Below are 16,139 nucleotides of genomic sequence, written 5' to 3' on the forward strand. Positions count from 1 at the left end.
TTGTTTTCTCACGTTTAGGCCTACATAGCATGACATTGCAGGAACTGTTGCAAAAATGTATTGTATTAAATTATACAGCTTAGTAGTAATGTATGATCAAGGGTACGGCCCACAAAACTGAAGCAGTGCAGCTGCAACCTAGCAGGGAAAAGTCACAGGGAGATTCAATTGTGAGTCCCCTCACCTCGCCTCCTCAAACCCCATTGGAGAACGTCAGAGGGGATGAACCTCTGGCTCTCTCTCATCCAATGGGCTTTAGAGGAGACGAGGATGTAAGGAGTAGCAATTGAGATTTTCCCAAAGGTTGAAGTGACCTGAGAAGATGCTGTGACCATAAAAATATCATTTTCTATGGGTGACATGCTGTCTCAGCAATTCTTAGATGGCTCATTAGAATGTAATGTGACACTGTACTAGAATAAAAACAGACCCATATTGACAAGAAAAGGTTAAGAGAGATTTTTTTATTTTTACCCCCCCCCCCCAAAAAAAGGGCGCAAACTTGAGTTTCCCCTTTAAAGCGTGGAGGGAATAAAAAGTGAATTTGTAAGGATACATGTGACACGTCTCACACGAATCCATAGGAAAATAGGCCTTTCAGATAAAAAGTCTGGTCATTTATCTTTCTGTACTTAAAATTAAATTATAATTAAATCAAATATAATAAAAAGAAATAAATCAAAAGATGGGTCCTTCATTCATGAAGCCCTTAACTAGGTTAAACCATTCAAATAGATTTGAAGTAACATTCATATTTCAACACAATATTCATAATACAGTTGTAGGATTCATTTCTAAAATCATAGCTTTGAAAATAATTGCCAGAGCAAGAGAAGGGGGATAAACTTGTGGTACTGTACAATTCTACTTTCCACAGTTTGAAAGAAAAAACATCTTTATATTCTTTAACAGAATCCAACTGACAAAAACAAAAAAAATATAATGAACTCTGTAAAACTTAAAAGAATTAAAACATTGCAGTCATGTGTCACACCCAACTTCTCTCCCAGACATATTACACAACCAACCCAAGACAACTCTACAGTACAACGACAGGAAGAAAGTGCCAGAGAACCCCCCCCCTCCCCCCCAAAAAGACTCCATCTCTTTCCATTCATTCTCCTCTACGCTGCTATAAGGATTTACATGCCATTTGGACATGCAGGAAATAAAATGGTGAATAACACAAGAAACAAGTCAATTGAAAGCAATGAGGTCTGACTGACAGGCAAGATGTAGTACTGTATAAGCAATGACACCTGAAATTGGAATGTGCTCTGGGTAGGACTTATCAAGCCAATGGGAGGACTTTGTAGAGCTCCATTATGACCAGAGAATAACTTTGTACGGGTGGCTTAGCTTCATACATCCACCTCAGGAAGCCTTGCCATTAAAACAGGCAGACATCTGCTCCAGATAAGCCATGCAAATACACACTTATAGCAAATATTCCTCATTCTAGACAGGCTGTGGAAAGGCTTGAGGAAACTAGAATGCACATATCAATTTGTAGTATTCATGTTTATCAGCTGTAAAGCCAAAATTGCAGGAAGGAAATGAATTTCAACAGTGATACAACACCTGCATTAAGACCACTGTTAACAGTAGGATACAGATACATCAAAGTATACAAGTGACGTTCCACTCCAAAATAAAAGTGGTCCACTGAAATGGAAATGTATGGTTGAGGAGTGAAAGTTAATTAAAACAATTAATTGACAAGTGGTTCAATAATTATGGTATTACTCTCAGCCACATTAAGAACACAATATAGACTTTAAATCGCTAGTTCCAAACCTCAATGTTCTCTCAACATTACAGGTGGGTGAAACAAATATAAAAAAAGGGCAGTGGGATACGAGGTGGAATTCCATCAGAGTTCTAGTTGACATTTTCCTGGCACAGGTGACGGATAGTAGTAGTCCATAGGATGGCATTAGGAACAGAAGGAACCATTCAAGGCCATTCTCTGGATGTCTGTCTCACTAGATTCAACAATACCTTACACTTTCAAAGTGAACTTGTATGTCACAGTGTAACTGTAATGGCTAGTCTAATGTGGGTCAATTAAAAGTAGTGCTTCTCAAAACATCCTCAGGAGACAGCCAGAGGATGCACATTATTGTTCCAGCCCTGCACTAACACACAATGACTCCAATATTCAAGGAGTTAGTGATTGGCTGAATGAGGTGTTAGCGCTGGGCTACAACACCCCACCCCAACAGACTGAGCAACACTGGATTGAAGTCCTGACAGAAAAGCCTTCATACACCCAGCAGGTGGAGCCATTCTGCTGACATGCTTGACATGAACCCCGACCCTGTTGTGCAGCAGCGACTGATGTCCCTGAACGACAGAATGCCAATCCAACCCTAGGCTAAATCACTCACCCAGAGACATCCAACAGAGGCAAGCTAGACAGCAATGCCAAACCCCTCCCTCAAAACACCCATTCAAGAGGCACTATGAGGAATTCCCGTCACTCAAAAACACCTTTTCCTCACCAGTTATTCCCTCAAAGACATCTCAGAGGAATACCGTACTGACCTATAAAATGTAAAAGACAACAGAAGACCAATAGATGTATCATATTCGAGTACTCTCAACACAATAACTTAGACCCCAGAGGAACTAGTTCAAGTCACAATGGTGGGAAAAAAGAAAACATAAAAATATACAATATCATTATGCACATACAAGCATGCCTGCTCATAGAGGTCTGTTGAGCCGGTTGGCATCCCCTCAGGCATTGTGCCTCCATATGGGACGACCAACCTGGGTCATGTTCAGCAGGGAGAAAAAAAGTTTCCAAAGCGCAGAGGTACTACCTGACCTTGTACAATAACACAGCTTATTGATTAAAGTTGCAAAATGTTTGGCAACAGTGTGCCCTACTGAACACAACCATGGTCACCAGGACATCAGTATCCAACACCCCACCAGGAGGCGACATCACATCATACATTAATGTCTAGGTTGTGTATGTCTGTGTGGGTTTACATACATCATGGCACAGGGGTTAAACAAGGAGGGGGGTTAAAGCCAGAATTGGTTAAGTGTATTGTTAGAACAGACCTAGCACACAAGGCTGCTACAATTAAGTATATTGAGCACATCCATCAATACAGTACGGGGAAAGCAAGGTCTAATGTCAATAACAGTGGGTCAACAAATGTAGTGCAGTCAAAAGTCTAGCTTTTTGTCCCCCTCTGTCCATTTCTCATACTTCATGGCTATTTGAAAGAGAAAAATACATTTGCTCACATTTGAAATTCACATTAGCTATATATTTAACAAAAAAATCTACATAATTACATAAAACCCAAAATGTCACTCCTATGGAATTAATGCTGTGAAGAGGATAGGCATGGTGACATTGTCAACAGTTTGTTGGTTCAAGGCAATACTCCATGACATTTGCAAGGAAAAACAAAAAGTGATATTGAAAAAAACACCGTAGACAGATTTTCACCAGGTACTTCTTAATATCCTTTTGAGGCAATCCCATGTTTTCCATTTGGGACTTGGCATTTGGGATCAAATCATCATTAATGGTCTCACAGATGATGCTTTGCAGCACAGGGCAAATACACCGGAAACAGAGGGGCAGAAAATGTGAAAGAGCATTCTCTCAACGACACAGAACATGAGATCATTCTAAGAGACCAGGGGCTTACACAGTGTGCTGCAACGTTATGAACATTGCAGATAGAGACTGAATGCACAAAGCTGACATGGCACTGAATTTTACATGACAGTTCACTGACAAACATCCAAATTAACCCTAAAAGTGTTGCCCCTAGTCAACATTATTTCTGAACCACCTATTCTATAGATACTGTACCACCAGTGGGGAACTGAACTCCACATTGGGTGGCATGTTATGTCATTACATTAAGCAGGGACCATAGATATCCTCTCAGTATGGAGAGCCTGGCCTCCTGCGTCACCCTCTCCTGGCTCTGTGGGGTGCTGGTTTGGTTAAGGCATTGGACAGTAGCAGTAAAGACGACAGTCAAGCCACCACCTCCCTCTCTTCTGTCCTTAGCGTGCAGTGTGAAGGAAAGCCCACTCGGTTGCTACCATGTGGACATTGTTATGCTGAAGTCCAAATCGTTTATAGAAGTGTACCAGTTCCAACTGATATTGGTCCATTATTTACATGTAGTCAGTCAGTAGCCAACAAGCTTTCCTCTCCCAGGACTTGTCCCATCTACTAAATTCTCCCATAGACATTTAACTTCCCGCCCATACATTCAGTGTGTGTTTATGAAAGAGCAGGAGGCTGACAGTCTGTTGTGTTTCCATTGTCCAGCCCATCAATCAAGCTTAAACTAATTGCAAAAGCCAAGATCCCAATCCCGGCAACAACGGGGCCTGCCAAATATTCCCAAGCATCGTGGAGGAAAAATGAATCAATTCAAAAAGGAATTCCCATCGACAGACAGCCACACTTGTTTGGGTGTGTGTGTGTGTGTGTGTGTGTGCGCGCACATCGCCTCATCACTCTCCCGTGGTCTTCTTCGTTGGTCTGAATGGGACTTCATTGATTTTCTCGATTAAGAACCTTATCGAGCAAGACTTGTGAGCGATCTAGGCGTGCTGCTGATCATTTGTGTCGCGGGGTGTTCTTCTTCCGTTTTCTTTTGAAGAAGCAACAGCACCTTTAGATGGGGAGAGAGACTGGTTAGAGGCAAGCCAACACCGGATACTATGACTGGGTCATGTCCATTAGGCACCAAACGGAAGAAAACAGACTAAAGCAGTGATGGGTCTAACCTAAACTTGTCCAAAACGTTGTTTTAAAACGTGCCCTAATGAACACCATCCTGGTAAAGTGAGAAGTAATTTCATTTCAACAGCTAGAGGACAAGAGGAGAAATGTGTTACACGATAGCTGTGTTTACACAGGCAGCCCAATTCTGATCTTTTGCCCAATTATTGGCAAAATATCTGATCTGATTGAACAAAAGAGCAATTAGTGGCATAAGATCAGAATTGGGCTACCTGTGTAAAGGCAGCCAATGACAATCAGTGTACACAGATTATACTGGCCTCAAGGGTTAGCAACAATAGCCTGGTCCCATGCCTGTATGTGCAGTCTTCTGACTAGCCTTGCCATGCCTGAATGGAACACTGGAAATGGCATCGCTAGACAGAGGAACTGACCTGAAGCCAGGTTACAAGAACATAGATGAGTGGATGGATGCCATGAGATACATTTAAGTCATTTAGCAGACGCTCTTATCCAGAGCGACTTACAAATTGGTGGATTCACCTTATGATATCCAGTGGAACAACCACTTTACAATAGTGCATCTAAATCTTTAAAGGGGGGGGGGGGGGGTTAGAAGGATTACTTTATCCTATCCTAGGTATTCCTTAAAGAGGAATGAGATGTTAATTTGTTAGATCCATTCCTACTAACCAACATCAGAACATCTCTAGGAGTAGAATCAACATGAAGAGACTGACTCAGAGCATTAGAAGAAATAAGAACTACGGTGATGGTAGAAGAAAAACACACATTATGCCAAGATCCCTGACAGAGTGGAGTCAAAACAGTTCTAAGAAGAACCTACAGAGGGCGTCTGAGGTAAAAGGACAAGTGTGTTTAGTACAGTGGTGTGATTAACAACAGTGGTGGAGACACAGAGCACAGGACAGAGTGAGCCTAATGAGATGATTATTACAGCATGCAGTGAGTGGCCATAGGTCAGCCACAGCTCTACAAACAACACAGTGACTGGCTACAAAGAAAAAACATGAAAGTCTTTTTAAAAGGCACAACGTTGAGATGAACCCTAAGGAAGTCATTTGCTATTCTCAGGTGCCCTGTCAGTAGGTTTTAGTAGATATTAAAAGGTGCCCTGCTAGCTAGTAGGTTTTAGTAGATATTAAAAGGTGCCCTGCTAGCTAGTAGGTTTTAGTAGATATTAAAAGGTGCCCTGCTAGCTAGTAGGTTTTAGTAGTAAATATTTAAGGTGCCCTGCTAGCTAGTAGGTTTTAGTAGTAAATATTTAAGGTGCCCTGCTAGCTAGTAGGTTTTAGTAGATATTAAAAGGTGCCCTGCTAGCTAGTAGGTTTTAGTCGATATTTAAGGCTGCCTCCATAACAGAAAACAAGGAATTGACAGCATTTCCAAATATATATATATACTTTTTTAAAGAAAGTACTCAATAGCCTATATTAAAGTCAATGTATGAAAAGCAGTTTTATTTAAAGAATGATATCATTAGATATTACCTAACTCATACAGCTGATCTGTAGCATCAGTATCAGTGAGAAGACAGATTGCCTGAAAAGGATTTTATAACCCACTGGCCTATATCAGTAGTGGAAATATGGACCATTCTTTTTAATCAGTTTTTCACAGTATAAGAGCAGGGTCCCTTCACAGTGTGTACTCGTCAACTACACTAGCAGCCTAGGCTGGTCCACTCCCTGTCCTGTCCCATGGGTATGGTATGGACTAGGAGAGAGGGACTCACCACAGGTTGAGCATTTTCACGCAGCTACAGAGAAGAAAGAGTGTAGAGAGAAAAGACAGATTAATACAGCAGTCGATGGGACAGAACATGCCACACAGACTACATACACAAGTGGACACAGAGGGCAGGGTTCAAAAGGTTGAAGACTCAATGGCTTAGACTCTTAGGTTCTAGAGCTAACTACACCTGTTTAGTTCTAAGGACACTATTCAACTGATGTATAACCTCACTCTACTTCAACATACTGTATCACGGACGCTCATTACCACAAGCAAGACTTCTAAAATCCTTTCGGAACGGATGCAGAAAGGATTACCAGAGAGCGAGGGAGGGAGAGAAACAAGAGAAAAATAGATCTTTACACCTCATTGCTATGGAAACCCTGTTGTCAGATTAATTGAACTGTCTTCTGGGGCCCTGGCTTTCAACGCAGTGGGATCATATCAAAGAGGAAGTCTATTGATGACAGGAAAATCAAAGGGCCAGCGGAAAACAGATCAAAAGGGTATTAGAATGAACAAGTGGGAGACAAACCAATCCCCTAACAATTTCAAACATATTTTATGAAGCCCTTTATGTCAGCAATGCCAAAGAGCAAGCAATGCAGACGCACGGTGGCTAGGAAAAACTCCATAGAAAGGCAGGAACCTAGGAAGAAACCTAGAGAGGAACCAGGCTGGGGGACAACAGACACTGGTGGATTATATCGAAGGACAAAACACTCAATGTTGGCATTCACTATGCTGAGTATGTTACAGGGATTTCATTCACCAAAAAATATCAGTAGGTCCATCTAATTTTGGGTAATCCTAGAGATGATATTACATGATATGCACTGAGTTTTGATATGCTCATTGCATTCTAGGAGTTTTCATTTGTTCTTCTCTTGCTGCACTGAGCCTATGAGAAGTGAGAGGACATCTGATGGGGGGGGGGGGGGATAAAGGAGCAGTCCCAACCTTACCAAGACAAAGGATTGTAATAGGGACACGCAGGACACAGGCTTAGAAAGTACACAACCAAGAAGCAACACACACAGAGGGGACAGTGTAGGGAGAGAGGTGAAGCAGAGGGAGTTGGAGAGAGAGATGAGGAAGAGGAGAGGTAAAGCAGAGGGAGTTGGAGAGAGAGATGAGGAAGAGGAGAGGTAAAGCAGAGGGAGTTGGAGAGAGAGATGAGGAAGAGGAGAGGTGAAGCAGAGGGAGTTGGAGAGAGAGATGAGGAAGAGGAGAGGTAAAGCAGAGAGAGATGAGGAAGAGGAGAGGTGAAGCAGAGGGAGTTGGAGAGAGAGATGAGGAAGAGGAGAGGTAAAGCAGAGGGAGTTGGAGAGAGAGATGAGGAAGAGGAGAGGTAAAGCAGAGGGAGTTGGAGAGAGAGATGAGGAAGAGGAGAGGTAAAGCAGAGGGAGTTGGAGAGAGAGAGGTGAGGAAGAGGAGAGGTGAAGCAGAGGGAGTTGGAGAGAGAAAGATGAGGAGGAGGTAAAGCAGAGGGAGTTGGAGAGAGAGATGAGGAAGAGGAGAGGTGAAGCAGAGGGAGTTGGAGAGAGAGATGAGGAAGAGGAGTGGTGAAGCAGAGGGAGTTGGAGAGAGAGAGGTGAAGAAGAGGAGAGGTGAAGCAGAGGGAGTTAGAGAGATGAGGAAGAGGAGAGGTAAAGCAGAGGGAGTTGGAGAGAGAGATGAGGAAGAGGAGTGGTGAAGCAGAGGGAGTTGGAGAGAGAGAGGTGAAGCAGAGGGAGTTGGAGAGAGAGGTGAAGAAGAGGAGAGGTGAAGCAGAGGGAGTTAGAGAGATGAGGAAGAGGAGAGGTAAAGCAGAGGGAGTTGGAGAGAGAGATGAGGAAAAGAGGAGTGGTGAAGCAGAGGGAGTTGGAGAGAGAGAGGTGAGGAAGAGGAGAGGTGAAGCAGAGGGAGTTAGAGAGATGAGGAAGAGGAGAGGTAAAGCAGAGGGAGTTGGAGAGAGAAAGATGAGGAGGAGGTAAAGCAGAGGGAGTTGGAGAGAGAGAGGTGAGGAAGAGGAGAGGTGAAGCAGAGGGAGTTGGAGAGAGAAAGATGAGGAGGAGGTAAAGCAGAGGGAGTTGGAGAGAGAGGTGAGGAAGAGGTAAAGCAGAGGGAGTAGATTTGGAGAGAGATGGAAAAGGGGTGGGGGGGGTTGAGCTGATACATACTTGGCCTCATCCACCACCTCCACCTCAGCCTGGACTGTGATTGGTGCGTTGGAGTGGGTTGCCAGAGGGTCATCGGCATTCAGCTCCCCATTTGTTGAACTGACCACCTGTGGCACACGGAGAGAGGGTTGATTCAGGTGGAGTCAATGACCGTTACCACAACTTCACCGCTCAAAAACTGGGCCAGTCCATGACGCTCGCACGAACACAACCACACACACACGATGTATACTGCAAGTAATACCATCTATTGTGTTCTGTATCAAAATCGTATTTATTGAAATCTTATCAAGCTTTGTCAAGCAGTTTTAGCTTTTCACATTTTAAAGAAATTAATGTACTTTTCAATCTTAAATGAACCTTTCCGAATATTTATCAAGAGGTGTGAGTAAAATGTGCGGCATAAACGTATTAGACCATCCATTAAATCACACTATTCTGAAGCCCTAAAATACAGGGGCATTATTTGATGATGAATTACCCTATTTAGGATTGATTTAATCAAAAACATGCATTGCTAAACCAAGTCAACTCAACCTGCATTCTTATCACTGCACCAAACACAACAAGGATCAACCTGGTTGTATAATGTCAGTTTGTCATGGTTATTAGGTTATTTAGTCATTTCATCTGAGCTCCTAGAGTGTGGCTCTCCTTATCTTTTTCAAGTGTTCTACTCCGCCAGCCAGCACCTCCCCTAAACAGATGTTCTACTCCGCCAGCCAGCGCCTCCCCTAAACAGATGTTCTACTCCGCCAGCCAGCGCCTCACCTAATAAACAGGTGTTCTACTCCGCTAGCCAGCGCCTCACCTAATAAACAGGTGTTCTACTCCGCTAGCCAGCGCCTCACCTAATAAACAGGTGTTCTACTCCGCCAGCCAGCGCCTCACCTAATAAACAGGTGTTCTACTCCGCTAGCCAGCGCCTCACCTAATAAACATGTGTTCTACTCCGCTAGCCAGCGCCTCACCTAATAAACAGGTGTTCTACTCTGCTAGCCAGCACCTCACCTAAACAGATGTTCTACTCCGCCAGCCAGCACCTCACCTAATAAACAGGTGTTCTACTCTGCTAGCCAGCACCTCACCTAAACAGATGTTCTACTCCGCCAGCCAGCACCTCACCTAAACAGATGTTCTACTCCGCCAGCCAGCACCTCACCTAATAAACAGGTGTTCTACTCCGCCAGCCAGCGCCTCACCTAATAAACAGGTGTTCTACTCCGCCAGCCAGCGCCTCACCTAATAAACAGGTGTTCTACTCCGCTAGCCAGCGCCTCACCTAATAAACAGGTGTTCTACTCCGCTAGCCAGCGCCTCACCTAATAAACAGGTGTTCTACTTTGCTAGCCAGCACCTCACCTAATAAACAGGTGTTCTACTCTGCTAGCCAGCGCCTCACCTAATAAACAGGTGTTCTACTCCGCTAGCCAGCACCTCACCTAATAAACAGGTGTTCTACTCCGCTAGCCAGCACCTCACCTAATAAACAGGTGTTCTACTCTGCTAGCCAGCGCCTCACCTAATAAACAGGTGTTCTACTCTGCTAGCCAGCACCTCACCTAATAAACAGGTGTTCTACTCTGCTAGCCAGCGCCTCACCTAATAAACAGGTGTTCTACTCCGCTAGCCAGCGCCTCACCTAATAAACAGGTGTTCTACTCCGCTAGCCAGCGCCTCACCTAATAAACAGGTGTTCTACTTTGCTAGCCAGCACCTCACCTAATAAACAGGTGTTCTACTCCGCTAGCCAGCGCCTCACCTAATAAACAGGTGTTCTACTTTGCTAGCCAGCACCTCACCTAATAAACAGGTGTTCTACTCTGCTAGCCAGCGCCTCACCTAATAAACAGGTGTTCTACTCTGCTAGCCAGCACCTCACCTAATAAACAGGTGTTCTACTCCAGCAGCCAGCGCCTCACCTAATGAACAGGTGTTTGTTTCTTTCGCCTCCAGATTAGTTTGTCATAACCAGTCGTGACCTGTTTCGAAGCTCGTCTTTCCAAAAACACAGGGAAAGAAGACCAAGGGCCATCAGCTTTAGGACAAAAGATGTGTGAGCACACACACACCAAATCTCTAGCTCTCGCACACACACCTCCAGACTCAAGTATGCCACTGATGTGTAACATATGCCATGGACATACTTGTGGTGGACCCCGGCACACCATGTGAGGAAACAGGGGGCGGAGGGGGAAGTGGACAACGGACTGATGGGTCAACGTGGAGTTGTAGTGTACCTGCACTGAGCCCCCGTGCCTGTCCGATGCCAGGTGGGAGGCCATGTAGGAGGAGTTTGTCCGACTGGGCTGCACTTCCCATGCTCCCCTCCGGTCAGAAGCTGCCGTCTGCTCAGGGAGTTGTGGTAGTGATGGAAGGGAAAGGGAGTGAGGGTGGGATGGGTCGTTGCGAGTTTGGGTGGAATGGGTGGGGGCGTGCCCAGGTGTCATGCAAAGCGGCACGAGAAAAGAAACAAAGCAGAGATGAATAAAAAAGGCGAAGCAGGAAACTGCATTAGTGACCGAGGGCCGGATACTAACTTGGCGCTACGCACATTCCACTCAAACATTTGCTTAAATCTCCCCCACTGAAATCAATGGGTGCTATACACAAAACTAAGTTAGAGTAAGGCGTGCGCTTCACAAGTTGGGATTTGGCCCTGAGTGAACCAGTCATCACACGACAGAATAAACACAGGGCAGTTGACTACATGAAGGATTCAATCAACGGGACTGTAATACATGAATACAGTGGCAAGAAAAAGTATGTAAACCCTTTGGAATTATCTGGATTTCTGCATAAATTGGTCAATTTTTTAAATCTGATTTTTATCTAAGTCACCACAGACAAACACAGTCTGCTTAAACTAATAACACACAAATTATTGTATTTTTCTTGTCTATATAGAATACATAATTGAAACATTCACAGTGTAGGTTGGAAAAAGTATGTGAACCCCTAGGCTAATTACTTCTCCAAAAGCTAATTGGAGTCAGGAGTTAACTAACCTGGAGAACAATCATTGAGATGAGATTGGAGATATTGGTTAGAGCTGCCCTGCCCTATAAAAAGCACATACAAAATTTGAGTTTGCTATTGACAAGAAGCATTGCCTGATGTGAACCATGCCTCGGACAAAAGAGATCTCAGAAGACCCAAGATTAAGAATGGTTGACATGCATAAAGCTGGAAAGGGTTAAAAAAGTATCTCTAAAAGCCTTGGTGTTCATCAGTCCACGGTAAGACAAAATGTTTATAAATGGAGAAAGTTCAGCACTGTTGCTACTCTCTCTAGGAGTGGCCGTCCTGCAAAGATGACTGCAAGAGCACAGCGCAGAATGTTCAATGAGGTTAAGAAGAATCTTAGTGTCAGCTAAAGACTTAAAGAAATCTAACATGCTAACATCTCTGTGGACGAGTCTACAATAAGTAAAACACTAAACAAGAACGGTGTTCATGGGATGACACCACGGAAGAAGCCACTGCTGTCCAAAAAAACATTGCTGCACATCTGAAGGCAAAAAAGCATCTGGATGTTCCACAGCACTACTGGCAAAATATTCTGTGGACAGATTAAACTAAAGTTGAGTTGTTTGGAAGGAACACACAACACTATGTGTGGAGAAAAAAAGGCACAGCACACCAACATCAAAACCTCATGCCAACTGTAAAGTATGGTGGAGGGAGCATCATGGTTTGGGACTGCTTTGCTGCCTCAGGGCCTGGACAGCTTGCTATTATCAAGAGAAAAATGAATTCCCAAGTTTATCAAGACATTTTGCAGGAGAATGTAAGGCTACCTGTCCGCCAATTAAACCTCAACAGAAGTTGGGTGATGCAACAGGACAACTACAAAAAACACAGAAGTAATTTAACAGCATGGCGTCAACAGAAGAAAATATGCCTTCTGGAGTGGCTCAGTCAGAGTCCTGACCTCAACCCGATTTGAGATGATGTGGCATGACCTTAAAAAAAGCAGTTCACACCAGTCAACCCAAGAATATTGCTGATCTGAAACAGTTTTGTTAAGAGGAATGGTCCAAAATTACTCCTGACCGTTGTGCAGGTCTGATCTGCAACTACAGAAAACTTCGGTTGAGGTTATTGCTGCCAAAGGAGGGTCAACCAGTTATTAAATCCAAGGGTTCACATACTTTTCCCACCCTGCACTGTGAATGTTTATACGGTGTGTTCAATAGACATGAAAACGTATAATTCTTTGTTATTAGTTTAAGCATACTGCGTTTGTCTATTGTTGTGACTTAGATGAAGATCAGATCAAATTGTATGACCAATTTATGGCGAAATACAGGTAATTCCAAAGGGTTCACATACTTTTTCTTGCCACTGTACGTCTCTTTTGGCAGTTTATTTAACAGTAAGAACGATAGAAGTGTCTGCATATCAACTAGCAACATTCAGCGTGTGAGCTAGGTTCAGACTGCGATTTCCCATTGTGATGTGACTGTGGTGAGGTGATGGTTAACTTCCTCAAAGCCTGATTGCCCTCTCTGGTATTTGGCCAGTGTTGAAGAATGCATGCAGAGGTGGCATGTGCAAAAGGTTAAAGGTAGTCCCTTATGAATCAAATGCTTGTCAAAGGGTTCAAAGCCACTGTGCACTGGCAAATAAAGTTAGCATTAAACTTAATTTCGTAAGGAACACAATTATACATAACATTTTGAACCAGGAAATACAAAAAAGTTCAATCCCAGATATACCTTTAATGTTCCGTTAAATGCCAGGAGATTTATACACATGCATCTTTGCCATTATGTGCGTCAAACAAGCCCCCCAGTCTTGCATGCATAATAAGCGTTGCAGTTGGCTGCAGCTGTGGGATCCAACCACCATTGTTTATTTAACAGAGTAAGAATGATGAGTCTGACTCAGTGGGTTACGGCCTGGAGCTGCTGTTGTTCCACCACACCCAAGGGAGATTGGGATTCTAAAACTTGCTCTTCAGTGAGGAGGAGGAGGGTTCAGTGTTGGAGGATGTAAGTTACTCTAATCAAATCAAGCTTTATTTATATAGACATGGATGCAATGCGCTTTACAGAAAAAAAATAGTACAAATGAAATATTTACAACAGAGGGTAAAAAAAACTGAAAGACTAAAAAGTACCCTAAGGAAAAGCAGTTAAATGTGTTTTAAGATCCCTTTAAAATATGTCCACAGTTTCGGTCCCCCTCAGGTTCTCCGGCAGGCTATTCCAGAGGCTAGGTGCATAGTAACTAAAGGGGTAACGTAGCAGCCGTTATGGTGCTTGCGCCTTAATTGAAAAATACTGTGGTTAGGGCACTCCCTTGTCAAATCATCAGTGTGGATCAGGGGTCTCCAGAGCCAGTTGAACTGGCAGCTCTGGGAAAGTGGAGGTCCAGCTTACCTGATTCCTCATGGGTTGGTGCTGCGAGGGCCGGTCTCTGTGCGGGTGGCTCTCTCTCGTGATGGCAGATGCCCCAGAGTCCATGTTGACAGTCCCCACTGGTGTTGGCTATGCGGTACAACAGTAAACCAGTGTTAAATTGTAGCTAAAATACTTAGGCCTGCTCTATGTTCCCCCCCAATATTAGTCAGTGAGTGGAGATACATACTATCTGCCTGCCGACCCAGTCGTAGGTGTAATCGAAGGTGTATCCTTTCCGTTCAAACAGCTCTGTAAACAGGGTCCTCAGGTATTCGTAGTCAGGCTTTTCAAAGAAATCCAACCGTCTTACATAACGCAAATAGGTGGCCATCTCCTCTGTAACAGCAAACACCCAATGTAGATGTAGATTTGAATGAGTCATCTGCACCATTGTGTAATGTGAGGAACAATACAACATCCTGAAGCATAGTCATGGGGCTCCAAAAGCACTCTGGCCTACAACTAGCTAAATTACCATCATCAAATTGTATTAAAAAAAAAAATACAGAACATGTTGCATTGAAAACAACTTTAGATTTGGATGAGAGAAATGGTCAGGCTGTACCTGGGAAGCTCTCACAGAGAACCTCAACGGGAGTGTTTCTTTTCGTGTCTCCGATCTTCTGGTATCGTTCTTTCAGTGTATCAGCCTGTGAAAGAACCACAAAGTTTAACATCTGTACGTTGCTACAAACACAGCACAAGTGGGAAATCTCAGAGGACCTGCTGACATACCTTTAGTCCTTGCCACGGTAGACTCCCACGGAGGAAGTACATGAACATGTGACCCAAGGCTTCCAGGTCGTCTCGACGACTTTGTTCTATTAACAAAAACCAGTGAGAGTCACTTCAAAAGGAAGAAAACGCAGTGAGCCATGATTAGAATTTCCTTAACTTGATTTAACCCCAACCTTTTTCTGGGAAGCTGCCTCCCTTTTTGTGATAACAGTCCAAGGGCCCTAGTCACTCATAAATCCTGGCTAAGTTATACTTAGTATTTGCAACCTTGCCAACCTTATATGAAAAAAAAAAAGAAAAAAAAAAGCTCTTGACAAAGAAATGTTGCCTACTCACTGGCCAAATCCAAGCAGACATGATTTATCGAAAAGTAAACACCTCATAACCAAGTTTCACAACACTAGCATGCTGACAAAGCAGTGTCTAACATTTATGTAAATCATCCCTTCGAAATTCTTGGCAAACCAGACATACCTTTTCCCAAATGTGTGTTGATGGACATGTATCGGGCCGTCCCGGTTAAGCTCTTGTGCTCCCGGTACGGGATGTGTTTTTTGGTTTCAGGGTCGATGTACTCTTTGGCCAGGCCAAAGTCAATGATGTGGATAATGTGGTCTTTTTTGCATCCTCCGCGTCCGATGAGAAAGTTTTCAGGCTTTACGTCTCTGTAGATGAGGTTTTTAGAGTGCACATACTCCATCCGGGAGATCTGAATAGGAAAGTCACAGGACAGTCAGTAACAGAGTGGCCTACTGAACTCTGCATGGGTACACACAGACTAGACCAATAAGTTAATCAATCAGGAAACAGAAACTCGACCAAAAAAAAATCTGATCTCAGCAGGATTGGGGTAAATTATTATCCAATTATTTTCCAGGGATGAATTCATGATTTAAAAAAAAGCCCCTTTCCAAATCATGAATTGGGAAAAAACATTTAAATTACCACATTTTAAGTTCTCCTAAATTGTCCAATTTACATGAAATTGACCTCAACCTTTGAATTGTAGACCAGTTTGAACACATCTTGTAAATATAGCATTATTTGATGTTGGGAACTCACCAGCTGAATGGCAATCATTAATACAGTCTTTAGTGAGAAGGTCCTGTCACAAAGGTCAAAGAGGTCTTCTAAACTGGGGCCCAGCAGCTCTAGAACCATGGCATTATACTTCCCACAGGGCCCAAAGTAGAACACCTGGGGCAGGCCTTCCGCTGAAAGAGACCGCGGGAGAAGAGGACTATTAAAACAATACAAAGGCAGCTTCTAGTTATTGCCTTGTTGCCCGCTGACATAGTAAACCACATGTAGGTCGGTCTGACCAGTTTTCAATAGACCATT

General features: G+C 43.6%; 1 protein-coding gene across 4 annotated transcripts in view; it reads right to left on the minus strand.

The window, feature by feature from the left end:
• Positions 1 to 444: 444 nt before the first annotated feature.
• LOC106587660 (casein kinase I) overlaps positions 445 to 16,139 on the minus strand; it is a 50,326-nt gene continuing 34,631 nt past the window's right edge. The window contains exons 5-14 of one of the 4 annotated variants that reach the window (XM_045689530.2): positions 15,861 to 16,012; positions 15,273 to 15,507; positions 14,796 to 14,881; positions 14,626 to 14,710; positions 14,248 to 14,396; positions 14,040 to 14,147; positions 10,893 to 11,000; positions 8,653 to 8,759; positions 6,492 to 6,515; positions 445 to 4,664 (exon numbers count right to left, since the gene is read on the minus strand). In XM_045689530.2, coding sequence (XP_045545486.2) covers positions 4,610 to 4,664; positions 6,492 to 6,515; positions 8,653 to 8,759; positions 10,893 to 11,000; positions 14,040 to 14,147; positions 14,248 to 14,396; positions 14,626 to 14,710; positions 14,796 to 14,881; positions 15,273 to 15,507; positions 15,861 to 16,012 — 1,109 coding nt within the window. In that variant the 3' untranslated portion in view covers positions 445 to 4,609. The remainder of the gene's footprint in view (positions 4,665 to 6,491; positions 6,516 to 8,652; positions 8,760 to 10,892; positions 11,001 to 14,039; positions 14,148 to 14,247; positions 14,397 to 14,625; positions 14,711 to 14,795; positions 14,882 to 15,272; positions 15,508 to 15,860; positions 16,013 to 16,139) is intronic. The other 3 variants (XM_045689532.2, XM_045689531.2, XM_045689533.2) reach the window with 3 other exon arrangements.

The sequence above is a fragment of the Salmo salar genome, chromosome 26 (genome assembly GCF_965601325.2).
Source record: "Salmo salar chromosome 26, fSalSal1, whole genome shotgun sequence".
In the NCBI taxonomy this organism is placed as follows: domain Eukaryota; kingdom Metazoa; phylum Chordata; class Actinopteri; order Salmoniformes; family Salmonidae; genus Salmo; species Salmo salar.